The sequence below is a fragment of the Myotis myotis genome, unplaced genomic scaffold, assembly GCF_014108235.1.
Source record: "Myotis myotis isolate mMyoMyo1 unplaced genomic scaffold, mMyoMyo1.p scaffold_m19_p_4, whole genome shotgun sequence".
NCBI lineage: Eukaryota > Metazoa > Chordata > Mammalia > Chiroptera > Vespertilionidae > Myotis > Myotis myotis.
In genome coordinates, this window is record NW_023416346.1 from 23,526,634 (window position 1) to 23,539,704 (window position 13,071).

General features: G+C 43.5%; 1 protein-coding gene across 10 annotated transcripts in view; it reads left to right on the forward strand.

Moving 5' to 3' along the window:
- ATP11C (ATPase phospholipid transporting 11C) overlaps positions 1–13,071 on the forward strand; it is a 226,964-nt gene that overhangs the window by 178,370 nt on the left and 35,523 nt on the right. For all 10 annotated transcript variants that reach the window (XM_036304609.1, XM_036304607.1, XM_036304606.1 and 7 more), the window contains exons 21-22: positions 5,498–5,600; positions 7,019–7,164. In XM_036304609.1, coding sequence (XP_036160502.1) covers positions 5,498–5,600; positions 7,019–7,164 — 249 coding nt within the window. The remainder of the gene's footprint in view (positions 1–5,497; positions 5,601–7,018; positions 7,165–13,071) is intronic.

Here is a 13,071-nt window from a genome sequence, read left to right on the forward strand (position 1 = left end):
TGGAAGGCTGCCCACCCCGGGGCTGATCAGGGTCAGGCTGGCTGGGGAGAGGGGCCGTGGGCGATTGGGGGTGGGGCCGGCCATAGGGAGGAGCCGTGGCAGGTTGGCTGGCCAGCCCCACCCCTGATTGGTGTGTGGTGGAACTGATTGGGGGCAGGGAGGGGCTACAGGCCTATCGGGATGGTGGGGGCTGATTAGGGGTGGGGCTGGCTGTGGGGAGGGGCTGTGGGTGATGGGGTGGGGGGGCAATGAGGGGCACGCAGCCTGGGGGAGGGGCCATGGGTGGTTGTCTGGCCAGCCCTGCCTTAGATCAGGGTGGTGGGGGTCCATCTGGGGCGGGGCCGGCCAGGGGGACGGGATGCAGGATGTTGGCAGGCCAGCCCTGGCCCCTATTGGGGTAGGGGGGTGGCTATCAGGGGCGGGGCGGCCGGGGGCAGGGCCCGCAGGAGGTTGGCCAGCCAGCTTCACCCCCTGGTTTGCTGGCCATAGTGGGCATCATAGTGACTGGTTGTTCCAGTCATTACGGCATTCCAGTCGCTGGCTTTTTATATACATAGACTAGAGGCCCGGTGCACAAAAATTTGTGCACTCGGTGGGGAGGGGGTCCCTCAGCCCGGCCTGTGCCCTCTTGCAGTCTGGGACCCCTCGGGAGATAACGACCTGCTGGCTTAGGCCTGCTCCCGGGTGGCAGAGGGCAGGCCCAATCCCTAGGTGCAGCCCCTGGTCGGGCTCAGAGCAGGGCCGATTGGGGAGTTGGGGCGCTGCCCCCTGTCATGCACAGAGCAGGGCGATCGGGAGGTTGTGATGCCACCCTCAGTCACACTCAGGGTAGGGCCGATTGGGGGGTTGGGGCACCGTTCCCTGTCACACTCAAGGCAGGGTCCATGGGGAGGTTGCGGCGCCACCCCCTGTCACGCACAGAGCAGGGCCCATCAGGGGGGTTGGGGCTCTGTATCCTGTCACGCACAGAGCAGGGCCCATCAGGGGGTTGGGGCACCGCCCTCTATCACCCACAGAGCAGGGCCGATCAGGGGGTTGGGGCACCGCCACTCTCACACTCAGGGCAGGGCCGATGGGGAGGTTATGGCTCTACCCCGTCATACACAGAGCAGGGCCCGTGGGGCGGGAGGGGAGGTTGGGGTGCCGCACCCTGTCACACACAGAGCAGGGCCGATCAGGGGGTTGGGGCGCCGCACCCTGTCACACACAGAGCCGCAGGGCAATCGGGGTTGGGGAGCTCCCCCCTATCAGGCACAGAGCAGGGCTGATCAGGGGGTTGGGGCGCCTTCCCCTGTCACGAACAGAGCAGTGTGGATAGGGAGGTTGCAGCCCCACCCCCTGTCACACACAGAGCCGCAGGGCGATCAGGGGATTTGGGCGCTGCCCCCTGTCACGCTTATCCCGGTGCCGGGAGGCCTCGTGGCTCCACTGATCCCAGTGCTGGGAGGCATATTACCCTTTTACTATATAGGGTAGAGGCCTGGTACATGGGTGGGGGCCGGCTGGTTTGCCCTGAAGGGTGTCCTGGATCAGGGTGGGGGTCCCCACTGGGGTGCCTGGCCAGCCTGGGTGAGGGAATGATGGCTGTTTGCAGCTGGTCACACATCCTTCAGGGTGGGGGTCCCCACTGGGGTGCCTGGCCAGTCTGGGTGAGGGGCTGAGGGCTGTTTTCAGGCTGGGGGTGACTGAAGCTCCCAACTGCTCCTTTTTTTCTTTTTCTTTTTTTTTATTCTGGGCCAGCTTTAGCTTTGAGGCTTGGCTCCAGCCCTTTGGCCTCCGCTGCTGAAAGTAGGTTTCTGGCCTTTGCTTACAATGTTGCGATCCCACTGGCTGAAGCCCCGTGGACTAAAGCAGGTTTCTGGGGTTTTGTTTAGCTTCTATATTTGTAACATAGTTGCTTAGAGTTGCAGCTCAGAGGCCGGCAAGGCAGGTGGGGAACGTTGGAGTCCTCCGTCACTGAAGCAAGCAAGCCTCATGTTAGTTTCAAGCTGCCTGGCTGCCGGCCGCCATCTTGGCTGGCAGTTAATTTGCATATTGCCCTGATTAGCCAATGGGAAGGGTAGCGGTTGTACGCCAATTACCATGTTTCTCTTTTATTATATAGGATTACTGAAATCACTATACTTCCAGTTTTCTAGATTTAAAATGTTGAAATCTCTGTTGACTTCCCCCATGCTTTACCATATGGTTTCAGTCACTGAATTCTGTCTGTTTTCTAGTACATCATTGTCTTTTCCATCTATTCCTTTCTTTCCATTACTTTTCAGGTCTAGGCTTTTAACAACTAATGGAACGGCAGCTATAACTAGCCACCTAACTTCTTTTTGGCTGCAGTTTTACTTTTTCTTTCTGTTCTTCTTGCACCCTACTGCCACTCAGAATATCACTCCCTGTTGATCTGGCCCCAGGTGTACCTGGTATCTCCCCTATATGGAAACTCATTGGTTTGCTCAAGCCAGATCTCTTTTCTGAGCATATGCTGTACTTACCTGGCTGTATGTCTTAGAACATGACATTTTCTTTCTCTGGAATACTCCAACCCCCTTTTCCCCATCAATGTAAAACTTACCAATCTATTATGATTGATATCAAATCACTCTTATGTAAAATTATTCCTGATCACTGTGGCATATAGTGTCCTCTTCCTTCTCTATGGTCATAGGTTTTCTTATGTGGATGACTTAGATGACATTTGTGTTATATATTCCCTTGTACAGATTATCGCATAGTGTTGTTTCTTAATTGGATTATCTAATATTCTTGATTCATTCCCTATCTCTGCTACTTCATCATATACTTTTTTTTCATCATATGCTTTTTAAGGTGTGTGACCAAGCCTTGTATCTTTTTTTTGGTATTTGTATATTGCTTTGCACTTTAAATTATATGAAGTTATAGTTGAGAAATAAATCACTTTTGGTAAGTTTATTTCTTTTTCATGATGCTGTCCTAGAGATTGAAGAGAAATTCTTTTTCAGTTTTTTTTTTTTAATTTTATAGATTTCAGAGAGGAAGGGAGAGGGAGAGAGAGATAGAAATATCAGTGATGAGAATCATTGATCGGCTGCCTCCTGCATGCTTCCTACTGGGGATCGAGTTGGCAACCTGGGAATGTGCCCTTGACCAGAATCGAACCTGGGACCCTTCATTCCGCAAGCCAACGCTTTATCCACTGAGCCAAACCAGCTATGACTGAAGAGAAATTCTTAAAGCAGGTGACCTGGGTCCCAGAAAAAGAAAATAAATGTTAATCCATAAATCTGTCATTATTTCATAGTGTGTGACCATATAGCCTTTACTTCCCACAAGGACAGGCTTTATTGTTTTTAATCCATTTTTTTATGTGGAAGCTGTCACCTTTGATAATTTCATTACCTTTCCTGGCTGCAGTTTTTCTTCCTTGAGGTGCAAATCATTACTGCACTTAATATAACAAGTGCAATTAGTTTAATGAGTATTGTAGCCCATAAAAAATCAATTTAGTTTGGGTTCTTTAATTTTGTCTTTGACTTACTGATAATTTCTGACAGTCTTATAAAGCTTTTTAAATGAACCCAAATGAGAAGGATTCGCAGAAAGCTGGCATTTCACAGTACCACCATTTTTTAGTTAAATTGAATTGGATGTGGATTTGGGAGTATACTATTTAATACTGAATAAAACCTGACTGAATTTTGTTTAAAGAATATACTGTGGGTTAGTATATATAAATTATTTTTAATTACTTCAGTTGTGTTTAAAATGAATTGCCCTACCAGTGTCTCTCAGTGGTTGGGCATCGACCCAGGAACCAAGAAGGTACCAGAGGTTCGATTACTGGTCAGGGCACAAACCCGGGTTGATGGCTCGATCCCCAGTAGGGGGCATGCAGAAGGCAGCCAATCGATGTTCCTGTTTCTCTCTCATTGATGTTTCTACCGCTCTATCCCTCTTCCTTTCTAAAAATCAATAAAAACATAGTTTAAAAATGGATTTATTTATGTTAACTATTGAAAGCGATTATGAGGACATAATTTTTGCAAGGTATTATTTGACTGCTGGATTATATAAACTTTTATTTGTTTTTAATATGTTTTATTGATTTTTTACTGAGAGGAAAGGAGAGGGATAGAGAGTGAGAAGCATCGATGAGAGAGAAACATTGATCAGCTGCCTCCTGCACACTCCCTACTGGGGATGTGCCCACAACCAAGGTACATGCCCTTGACGGGAATCGAACCTGGGACCCTTTAGTCTGCAGGCCGATGCTCTATCCACTGAGCCAAACCAGTCAGGGGTAAACTTTTAAAAGCTACTAGATTCCCAGGGGTTTTGAGGGTTGACACATAAAGCAGTCATTATCTAAAACATAGGGTGAGAGGACAGCTGTTTACCGAATACACTTCTCACAAGTAACTCCACCAGATTTATTTTATTTAGTACCTACCATGAACACAGCAGTGAGCTACACTCTGTCATCAACACCTTGAAGAGACACTCAAGGAACAGTGACAGGCTTTTTACACATATCTCAGATAGCTTCTGCAAATTTCACCACCTTTAAGATGTCCCCCTTTAAAATGAAGCTACCGCCCTAGCTGGTTTGGCTAAGTGGATAGAGCATCAGCCTGCAGACTGGAGGGTCCCGGGTTCAATTCTAGTCAAGGACATATGCCTGGGAAGTGTTCGATCCCCAGCAGGGGACATGCAGGATGCAGCTGATCAATGAGTCTCTCTCATCATTGATGTTTCTATCTCTCTTTCTCTCTCCTTTCCTCTCTGAAATCAATAAAAATATTAAAAAATATAAAATAAAATGCAGCTACCTATAGGAAAGATGAAATCATATTGGGCAGTGGGATGAATTTAGTTGGCAGCTAGATGAGTGCAATAATTTAAGGTCAGAAAAGTCCCTCGGGATAAGGGTTGGGATGCAGCAAGGGAGAGTGTTAGCAGGGAGGGGAGAGGGAGAGGTTCCCCAAAACATTGTCCTCTCACTTCCCACTTTTGTTCTGGTAGCCCTATGCATGATACCCCAAATCAGCTTTCTGGTCTCTACTGTCACACGTTTCAGCACTGATATGAAAAGACACATGAAGCTATGACAAAAGAGGGAAACAAGTTGTCCTCTAATATAGATAAGAGGCAGGGATTTTGACATTCATACATTCACAGAACTAGAAACAAGTGCACAGTGGTATTATATTTTTTTCTTCTTTATTGGCTTTATTGGGGTAACATTGGCTAATAAAATTATATAACATTAAGGTATCCAATTGTATAATACATCATCTGTATATTGTATTGTGTGTTCACCACCCAAAGTCAAAGTCTCCTTACTATTATATTTTGAAAAGCTGTGTTCTTCTGCCTCTGAGATTCGATACTATTGCACATATATGCACACACTCCCTTTCTATTTACAAGGCCAAAATTTACAAGTGTGAATGAGGCATCTAACCCTAATCTCACTTTCGGCTTTGACCTTTTCTATACCTCTTTTGTATTTAATGTTTAGATTGTCAGAATGGTGAAGAATTTAAAAGGGAGCCCAATAACACTGTCCATAGGTGATGGTGCCAATGATGTTAGTATGATCTTGGAATCCCATGTGGGAATAGGTAAGAAACATCTAATGAGATGGCAGCTGTAAGGTATCAGTATTGCTTTTAGGTAGAGTGGTCCTATATTCTAGGGATTTATTTTGGTTGCTCATCCTGAACTCAAATTTTAGTATAATAATTGTTAATTGAATGAAGGTTGTCATTTGACCATGCAATATGTCCATCCCAAAGTCCTATTTCTGGGGGGAATGTAGAAATACAAAGTTGAGAATTTTTTTATATGATCCAAGTAAAATGAATTTCCCAAACTTACTGGCAGCACAATTGATCTCACTTTGACATCATGAAGGAAATTTTATTGATTTTCCACTCCTGGCCAGATTGCCTCCTTATGTTGCTGCACTGTGTCTTTTGAGATACTTAACTGTTTGGTACTAAGAAATAATCATTGCTTGGCTGGTTTTCCATATGGAATTATTTATGGGTGGTTTGTGCTGTAGTGTTTAATTTATATGTTAGCATGTAAAAATGGCTTTTCTACAGCCTGTACCTTTTTTCCCCTTGTCAGGCTCTTGGTAGGCAACAATCCTAACACCCCAGCAAGTTGTTGTTGTTGTTTTTGAAGGGGGAGAAACAATGGAATTAGTATCTTGGGAATTATTGTACTGCAGTTTGGATTCCCAAATTCTTTTCATTTGAAAGTAGCCATATGTTGTGTGGAACTCTTAGTTCTACTCAATGGTTATCCAGTGTGGAAATGGCCTAAAGCAGCTTGAGCTCAGAGAAACTTGGGCTACTACTGAGAGTTTCATTCAGTGAAAGAACTTCACTGTCTCATTGTAAGTTTTCAGTTTTGAGCTCCTAGACCAGTGATGGCGAACCTATGACACGCGTGTCAGAGGTGACACGCAAACTCATTTTTTTGGTTGATTTTTCTTTGTTAAATGGCATTTAAATATATAAAATAAATATCAAAGATATAAATCTTTGTTTTACTATGATTGCAAATATCAAAAAATTTCTATATGTAACATGGCACCAGAGTTAAGTTAGGGTTTTTCACGCTGACATGCCAAGCTCAAAAGGTTCGCCATCATTGTCCTAGACCATAAACCCCAGGTCTCTGATTTGCTTTAATATTGTACCCGGTCTAGTGCCATGCACAATTAAGCACTAAGTGGCTTTAAAGTAACTTTCAGATTTAATTTTTTCTCTGGATAATTTTGCCTTATAATGATTAAATAATCTACTTAATTGTTGTATATTGTGTTATAAATAGGTAATTATCAATTACACTTAGTTTTACTACTTATTGGTAATTCTCATTGAGATTGTTAAAGAACGTACTTTTTGGTTAAATAACACTAAGCTAAACTATACAACTGAGCTATAACATATAAGGAAGTTGAAAATACTAAGTCCAGGGCTTGTTTATTCTATAAAATACTCACCCTGTAGAGATTTTCTTTTTTTAGGTATTAAAGGCAAAGAAGGTCGCCAAGCATCCAGAAATAGCGATTATTCTGTTCCAAAGTTTAAACATTTAAAGAAATTGCTATTGGGTCATGGACATCTATATTATGTGAGAATAGCACACCTTGTACAGTATTTCTTCTATAAGGTATGTGATCAAGTATTTGCAATTTAATTTAAGACTCCTTAATCCAGCTCAATTTAGTCATAGTGTTTTTCCTCCTCTTTCCATGTTTCTTTTACTGTCTTCATACTGAAATTTGTAGACAGCAAAACATCTATTTATGGTACTGGAAACCAGAAATTTCTTTTAATGCAAAAGATTTGAGATGAAATTTTAAGTCAACTTTCTTGGAGTATATTGCAGTAAACCCTCAAGTTTGCAAACCTCAATTTAACCAACTTCTGATTTAACAGACAAAATTTCCAGTCTGTATGTCATATGTGAAAATTAACACCCTTTTAATTTTAAAATGCTTTTAACCAAGAGTTGCTTATATTAAATTAACAGGATGTGTGTGTGTGTTTTTTGTTAGTTAACTTATTTTTAACAAATTTTAGCGAATAGGCCATATGCTGGAAACAAACACTGTAGTCGTTTTGCTGTCATAAATATTACATATCTACAACTATAGTCTACATATTTAAATCTAAGAGTCATTGCTCGTAAACAGTGCTTGATGAATGATTAGTACATGATCACACTGTATTGCAGGTGGTATTTGGTTATGGTGTGACTTTCTACAGCAGTTTTATATTTTTTAATCCCCACCTGAGGATATGTTTTCCATTGTTTTTCATAGAAAGTGGGAGGGAGGGAGGGAAGGGGAGAGAGACAGAGACATTGTGGACTGGTTGCCTCCTGCAGATGCCCTGACCTGGGGGTGGGGAGTGAACCTGTAACCCAGGTATGTGCCCTTGACTGGAAATTGAACCCATTGCCCAGGCCAATGCTCTAACCACTTAACACACCAGCCGGGGCTCAGGGTTCTGCAGCATTTTTAATGTGTGCCAGAGATGTTCTGAAGTGTGCTAATCCACGCCTCAGCTGTGTGCATTTTACTCGTGGTGACTGGTGAATGCACACATTTACTAAAACTATTCAGTATAAATTTGAAATTACTGTAATACTTACAGAAAACTTTTCTGTGTAATTAAACTTTTCTTTTTTTTAAATTAAATCTTTATTGTTCAGATTATTACAGTTGTTCCTCTTTTTCCCCCCATAGCTCCTCTCCACATGGTTCCCACCCCATCCTCTGCCCTTACCCCCACACTGTCCTCATCCATAGGTTGTACAAATTTTGTCCGGTCTCTTCCCGCACCCCCCACACCCTTTTCCCCCACCCCCGAGAATATTCAGTCCACTCCCTTTCTATGCCCCTGATTCTATTATATTCACCAGTTTATTCTGTTCATCAGATTATTTATTCACTTGATTTTTAGATTCACTTGTTGATAGATGTATATTTGTTGTTCATAATTTGTATCTTTACTTTCTTCTTCTTCCTCTTCTTAAAGGATACCTTTCAGCATTTCATATAATACTGGTTTGGTGGTGATGAACTCCTTTAGCTTTTTCTTATCTGTGAAGCTCTTTATCTGACCTTTAATTCAGAATGATAGCTTTGCTGTGTAAAGTAATCTTGGTTGTAGGTTCTTAGTACTCATCACTTTGAATATTTCTTGCCACTCCCTTCTGGCCTGCATAGTTTCTGTTGAGAAATCAGCTGACAGTCGTATGGATACTCCCTTGTAGGTAACTGACTGTGTTTCTCTTGCCGCTTTTAAGATTCTCTCTTTGTCTTTTGCTCTTGGCATTTTAATTATGATGTGTCTTGGTGTGGTCCTCTTTGGATTCCTTTCGTTTGGGGTTCTCTGTGCCTCCTAGACTTGTAAGTCTATTTCTTTCACCAGGTAGGGGAAGTTTTCTGTCATTATTTCTTCAAATAGGTTTTCAATATCTTTCTCTCTTCTACTGGCACCCCCATAATTCAGATGTTGGTATGCTTGAAGTTGTCCCAGAGGCTCCTTACACTATCTTCAAATTTTTGGATTCTTTTTTCTTTTTGTTTTTCCGGTTGGGTGTTTTTTGCTTCTTCGTATTTTAAATCTTTGACGTGATTCTTGTGATCCTCTAGTCTGCTGTTGGAACTCTGTATAATATTCTTTATTTCAGTTAGTGTATGCTTAATTTCTAGTTGGTCCTTTTTCATAACCTCAAGGGTCTCACTAGATTTATCGGCGGTTTCTAGAAAATTCTTGAAAAACCTTATAAGTTTGGTTTTGAACTCTATATCCAGTAGTTTGCTTTCCTCCATTTCTTTTGCTTGTGACCTGTTTCTTTGTCTCCGCATTTTTTATGCTTCCCTGTGTTGATAGAGTGGCTTTCTGTGCTAGGTGTCCTATAGGGCCCAGTGGCTCAGCCTCCCCAATTACCTGAGGTGGACACTCTTGGTGCACCCCTTTGTGAGCTTTGTGTACAGTCTTGTAGTTAAGCCTTAATTGCTGTTGATATCATTGGGAGGAATTGACCTCCAGGCCAATTGGCTTTGAGAATCAGCTGTGTCTGCAATGGGAGAACTTCTGTGCTGGAGACACCCGTATGGGGCAAGACTTGCTTCAGTGGGGCTTTGGTGCTCACTGAGTCTGCCCCCTGAGTGTGTCCCTTATGGATCTGAGGAATTGTAATCTGGATGGTCCCACTCTAACCACTGGGTACACTGGCTCTTGGATCTCTAAGGAGGTGCTAATTTAGCCTCTGCCTGAGGCTACCCAGCAGGAGCTATGGAGAGATCTGCAGATTCCTCTTCTTTGTTTGGGGTTTGGAGATGCCCAGATGAGGCCCAGCTGTGAAGCAAGCTGCTGTGGGGCCTTGGGCCTTCTTTTGGAAGTTCTGGGTCTCTCTGACCCAGCTGCAGTTTGTTGGGTAATTTTCAGATTGCAGAGGGCCAGGCCTTTCATATGCAAAAGCCTCTGCACACAGCTTGGGTGGGGCGTGGTCTCAGGGGATTAACAGGGCGGAGCAAGCAGCTATGGCTGATCCTCAGTCCTACCCTAAGAGGCCCCGTGTCTCAGTGTCCTGCGGTAATCGCTGCAAGCACCTCTGAGAGAAAGCCGCCCTCGGGTTCCAACTGATGCCAGACAGTCCAGTTTCTCCCCATATGAGTCTGGGTCCCCAGTGATTCGCCCGGAACTGGAGTTCAGAGCAGTCAGGAGCTTGAGACTCACTCCCGATTGAAAAAGGCAACCGCGTCCTCAGTTGCCAGCCCTTTCCGCATGCACCTCCATACCTCTGCACTTTACTTCCGCACCTCCTCTGAGTCTCAGTGTGCTTTTCTCTTTCCTTCTAGTTGTAGAAATTCCACTCAGCCAGCCTTCCTGTGGTTCTGGATGATGTACGTTTTGTCTTTTAGTTGTAGTTTTGAAGTGGTTGTGCAAAGCAGCAATTTCAGGTGTTTACCTATGCCGCCATCTTGGTTTCTCTCTTCTGAAATTAAACTTTTTTTTTTTTAAATATATTTTATTGATTTTTTACAGAGAGGAAGGGAGAGAGATAGAGAGTTAGAAACATCGATGAGAGAGGAACATCGATCTGCTGCCTCCTGCACATCTCCTACTGGGGATGTGCCCGCAACCCAAGTACATGCCCTTGACCGGAATCGCACCTGGGACCTTTCAGTCCGCAGTCCGACGCTCTATCCACTGAGCCAAACCGGTTTTGGCTGAAAATTAAACTTTTCATACATACTTTTATCTACACGTGTCTACATAAGTAAAAACATAAACTAATTTGTCATCTTTTTAACACATTTCGTACCGCTCAGGAGTTTTCTCTTGTTTCGCATGCCATCTGTTAAGGACCGCTCACGAGTGTTCTCGTTTTTCACGCCCATGGAAAAAGGAGCGAATCTAGATACTTACGTAAATTTTGTTTGGTCCCTCTTCATAGAGGAAAATGTTTTACGCAGTACCATACGTTAAAAAAGTACTAGGAACTTTAATTGTTTAATAGTTTTTGTAAATAAAAATGTTATAATTATTGAAAAACAACACCTAAAGTGCATTATGATGATTTAAATAACATGCAGTTTGCCCAAAAACATGCAGTCCCTGGCATATGTCTTAGAGATTTCTATGCGGTATGCAACGTGTTAATATACTCATTCAGAAACTTTACTTTATTATATAACAGACTTTCAGCTTTAAGGGACCCTCCCCTGCCTGAATTAGTCTATTACTAGAGGCCCGATGCACGAAATTTGTGCAAGAGTAGCCCTTCCTTCCCCCAGCTGCTGGCGCTGGCTTCCCTCTGGCACCCAGGACCCGGGCTTCCCTCCGGCCGCCAGCAGGCAACCAGGACCCAGGCTTCGCTCCAGCCCTGGCTTTGTCTGGAAGGACGTCCGAAATGACATCCAGAAGGACATCAGATCTAATTAGCATATTATCCTTTTATTATTATAGATATTGAAGTTTTACTGTATGCAGTTCTATTTTGACAAATGTATACGTGCATGTAACCGGTACCCTAATCAAAACTAGAACATTTGTCAGAGAAAAATAAGTATCACATGATCTCACTTATATGTGGAACCTAATGAAACAAATGTGATCAAAAATAGACCTAGAGACATAGAAGCGTGGACAGATTGTTAAACCTTAGAGGGAAGGCAGGGGTAAGGGCGAGTGGAAAGAGATCAACCAGTGAACTTGTATGCATATATGCATAACCCCGTGGACACAGACAATGGGGCAGTGAAGGCCTGGGGGTGGGGGGGACTGGAGTATGCTGGAAGAGGTTAATCGAGGAAAAAGGAGGACCTGTGTAATACTTTTAACAATAAAGATTTTTTAAAAAACACAAAAAACTAGAACATTTCCATCATCCCAGAAAGTTCCCCTATGCTCCTTCCCAGTTAGTCTCCTCCACCCCTGATCCAAACAGTGACTAATCTGATTTATATTAACACTAGAGGTCTGATGCACGAAATTCATGCAAGGGGCTTGGCCCTCACAGCCCTGGCTTCATCCGGAAGGAGGTCATTTGGCTGTCCGGTCTAATTAGCATTATATATATACACTGAGTGGCCAGATTATTATGACCGGCCAGATTATTATGACCACCCCATCAGTACTTCGTTGGGCCACCTTTTGCCTTCAATACTGCGGTGATTCTTTTTGGCATTGACTCCACGAGATTTTGAAAAGTGATGGGAGGAATCTGACACCATGCCTGATGAATAGCACTGTCCAGTTCTGTGAGATTTGATGGTTGTGGAACCAGCTGCCTGATGGCTCTTTTAACTTCATCCCACAAATACTCAATTGGATTGAGATCTGGTGATTGTGGGGGCCACCTAAGCAAGGTAAGGTCTCCCTCAGGTTCTTGAAACCACTCCTGCACAATACGAGCACCATGGCATGGCGCATTGTCTTGTTGGAAGAAGACATCTCCATTGGAATATGCCATCAACATGTTAGAATGAACTTGATCAGCAAAGATACTTAGGTATGTTGTGCTATCCAGACATTTATAATGGTCTGTCCCTCTAGCAATTTCAGCACGAAATTATAGCTAATTTGCCTACAAAGGTCAGATGGTCATAATAATCTGGCCACTCAGTGAGTGTGTGTGTGTGTGTGTGTATAACCTTCTGGACATCCTTCCAGACGACCTTCTGGACGAAGCCAGAGCTGCGAGGGCCGAGGCAATCCAACACAGCTGCGAGGGCCAAGCCCCTTGCACGAATTTCATGCACCAGGCCTCTAGTAATATATAAATTTAGATATAATATGTAATATACAAATTAGATATAACTGTTTTAGAACTATATAGAATCATAGGTACTCTTGTGTCTGGCCTAATTCACTTAGCATGTTTTTGAGATTCATCCTTTTGTATCACCTATCAATAGTTGGTTCCCTTTTTATCCTGAACAGTATGCTAAACTACTCTTTTTAGTAGAATTCTCTCTTCCAATGAAGTTATACAGATAAAAGCAGATAGAAGCAGGATTGCACTGACTAAAGAGTGATGGGGCCAGGGCTGTGTACT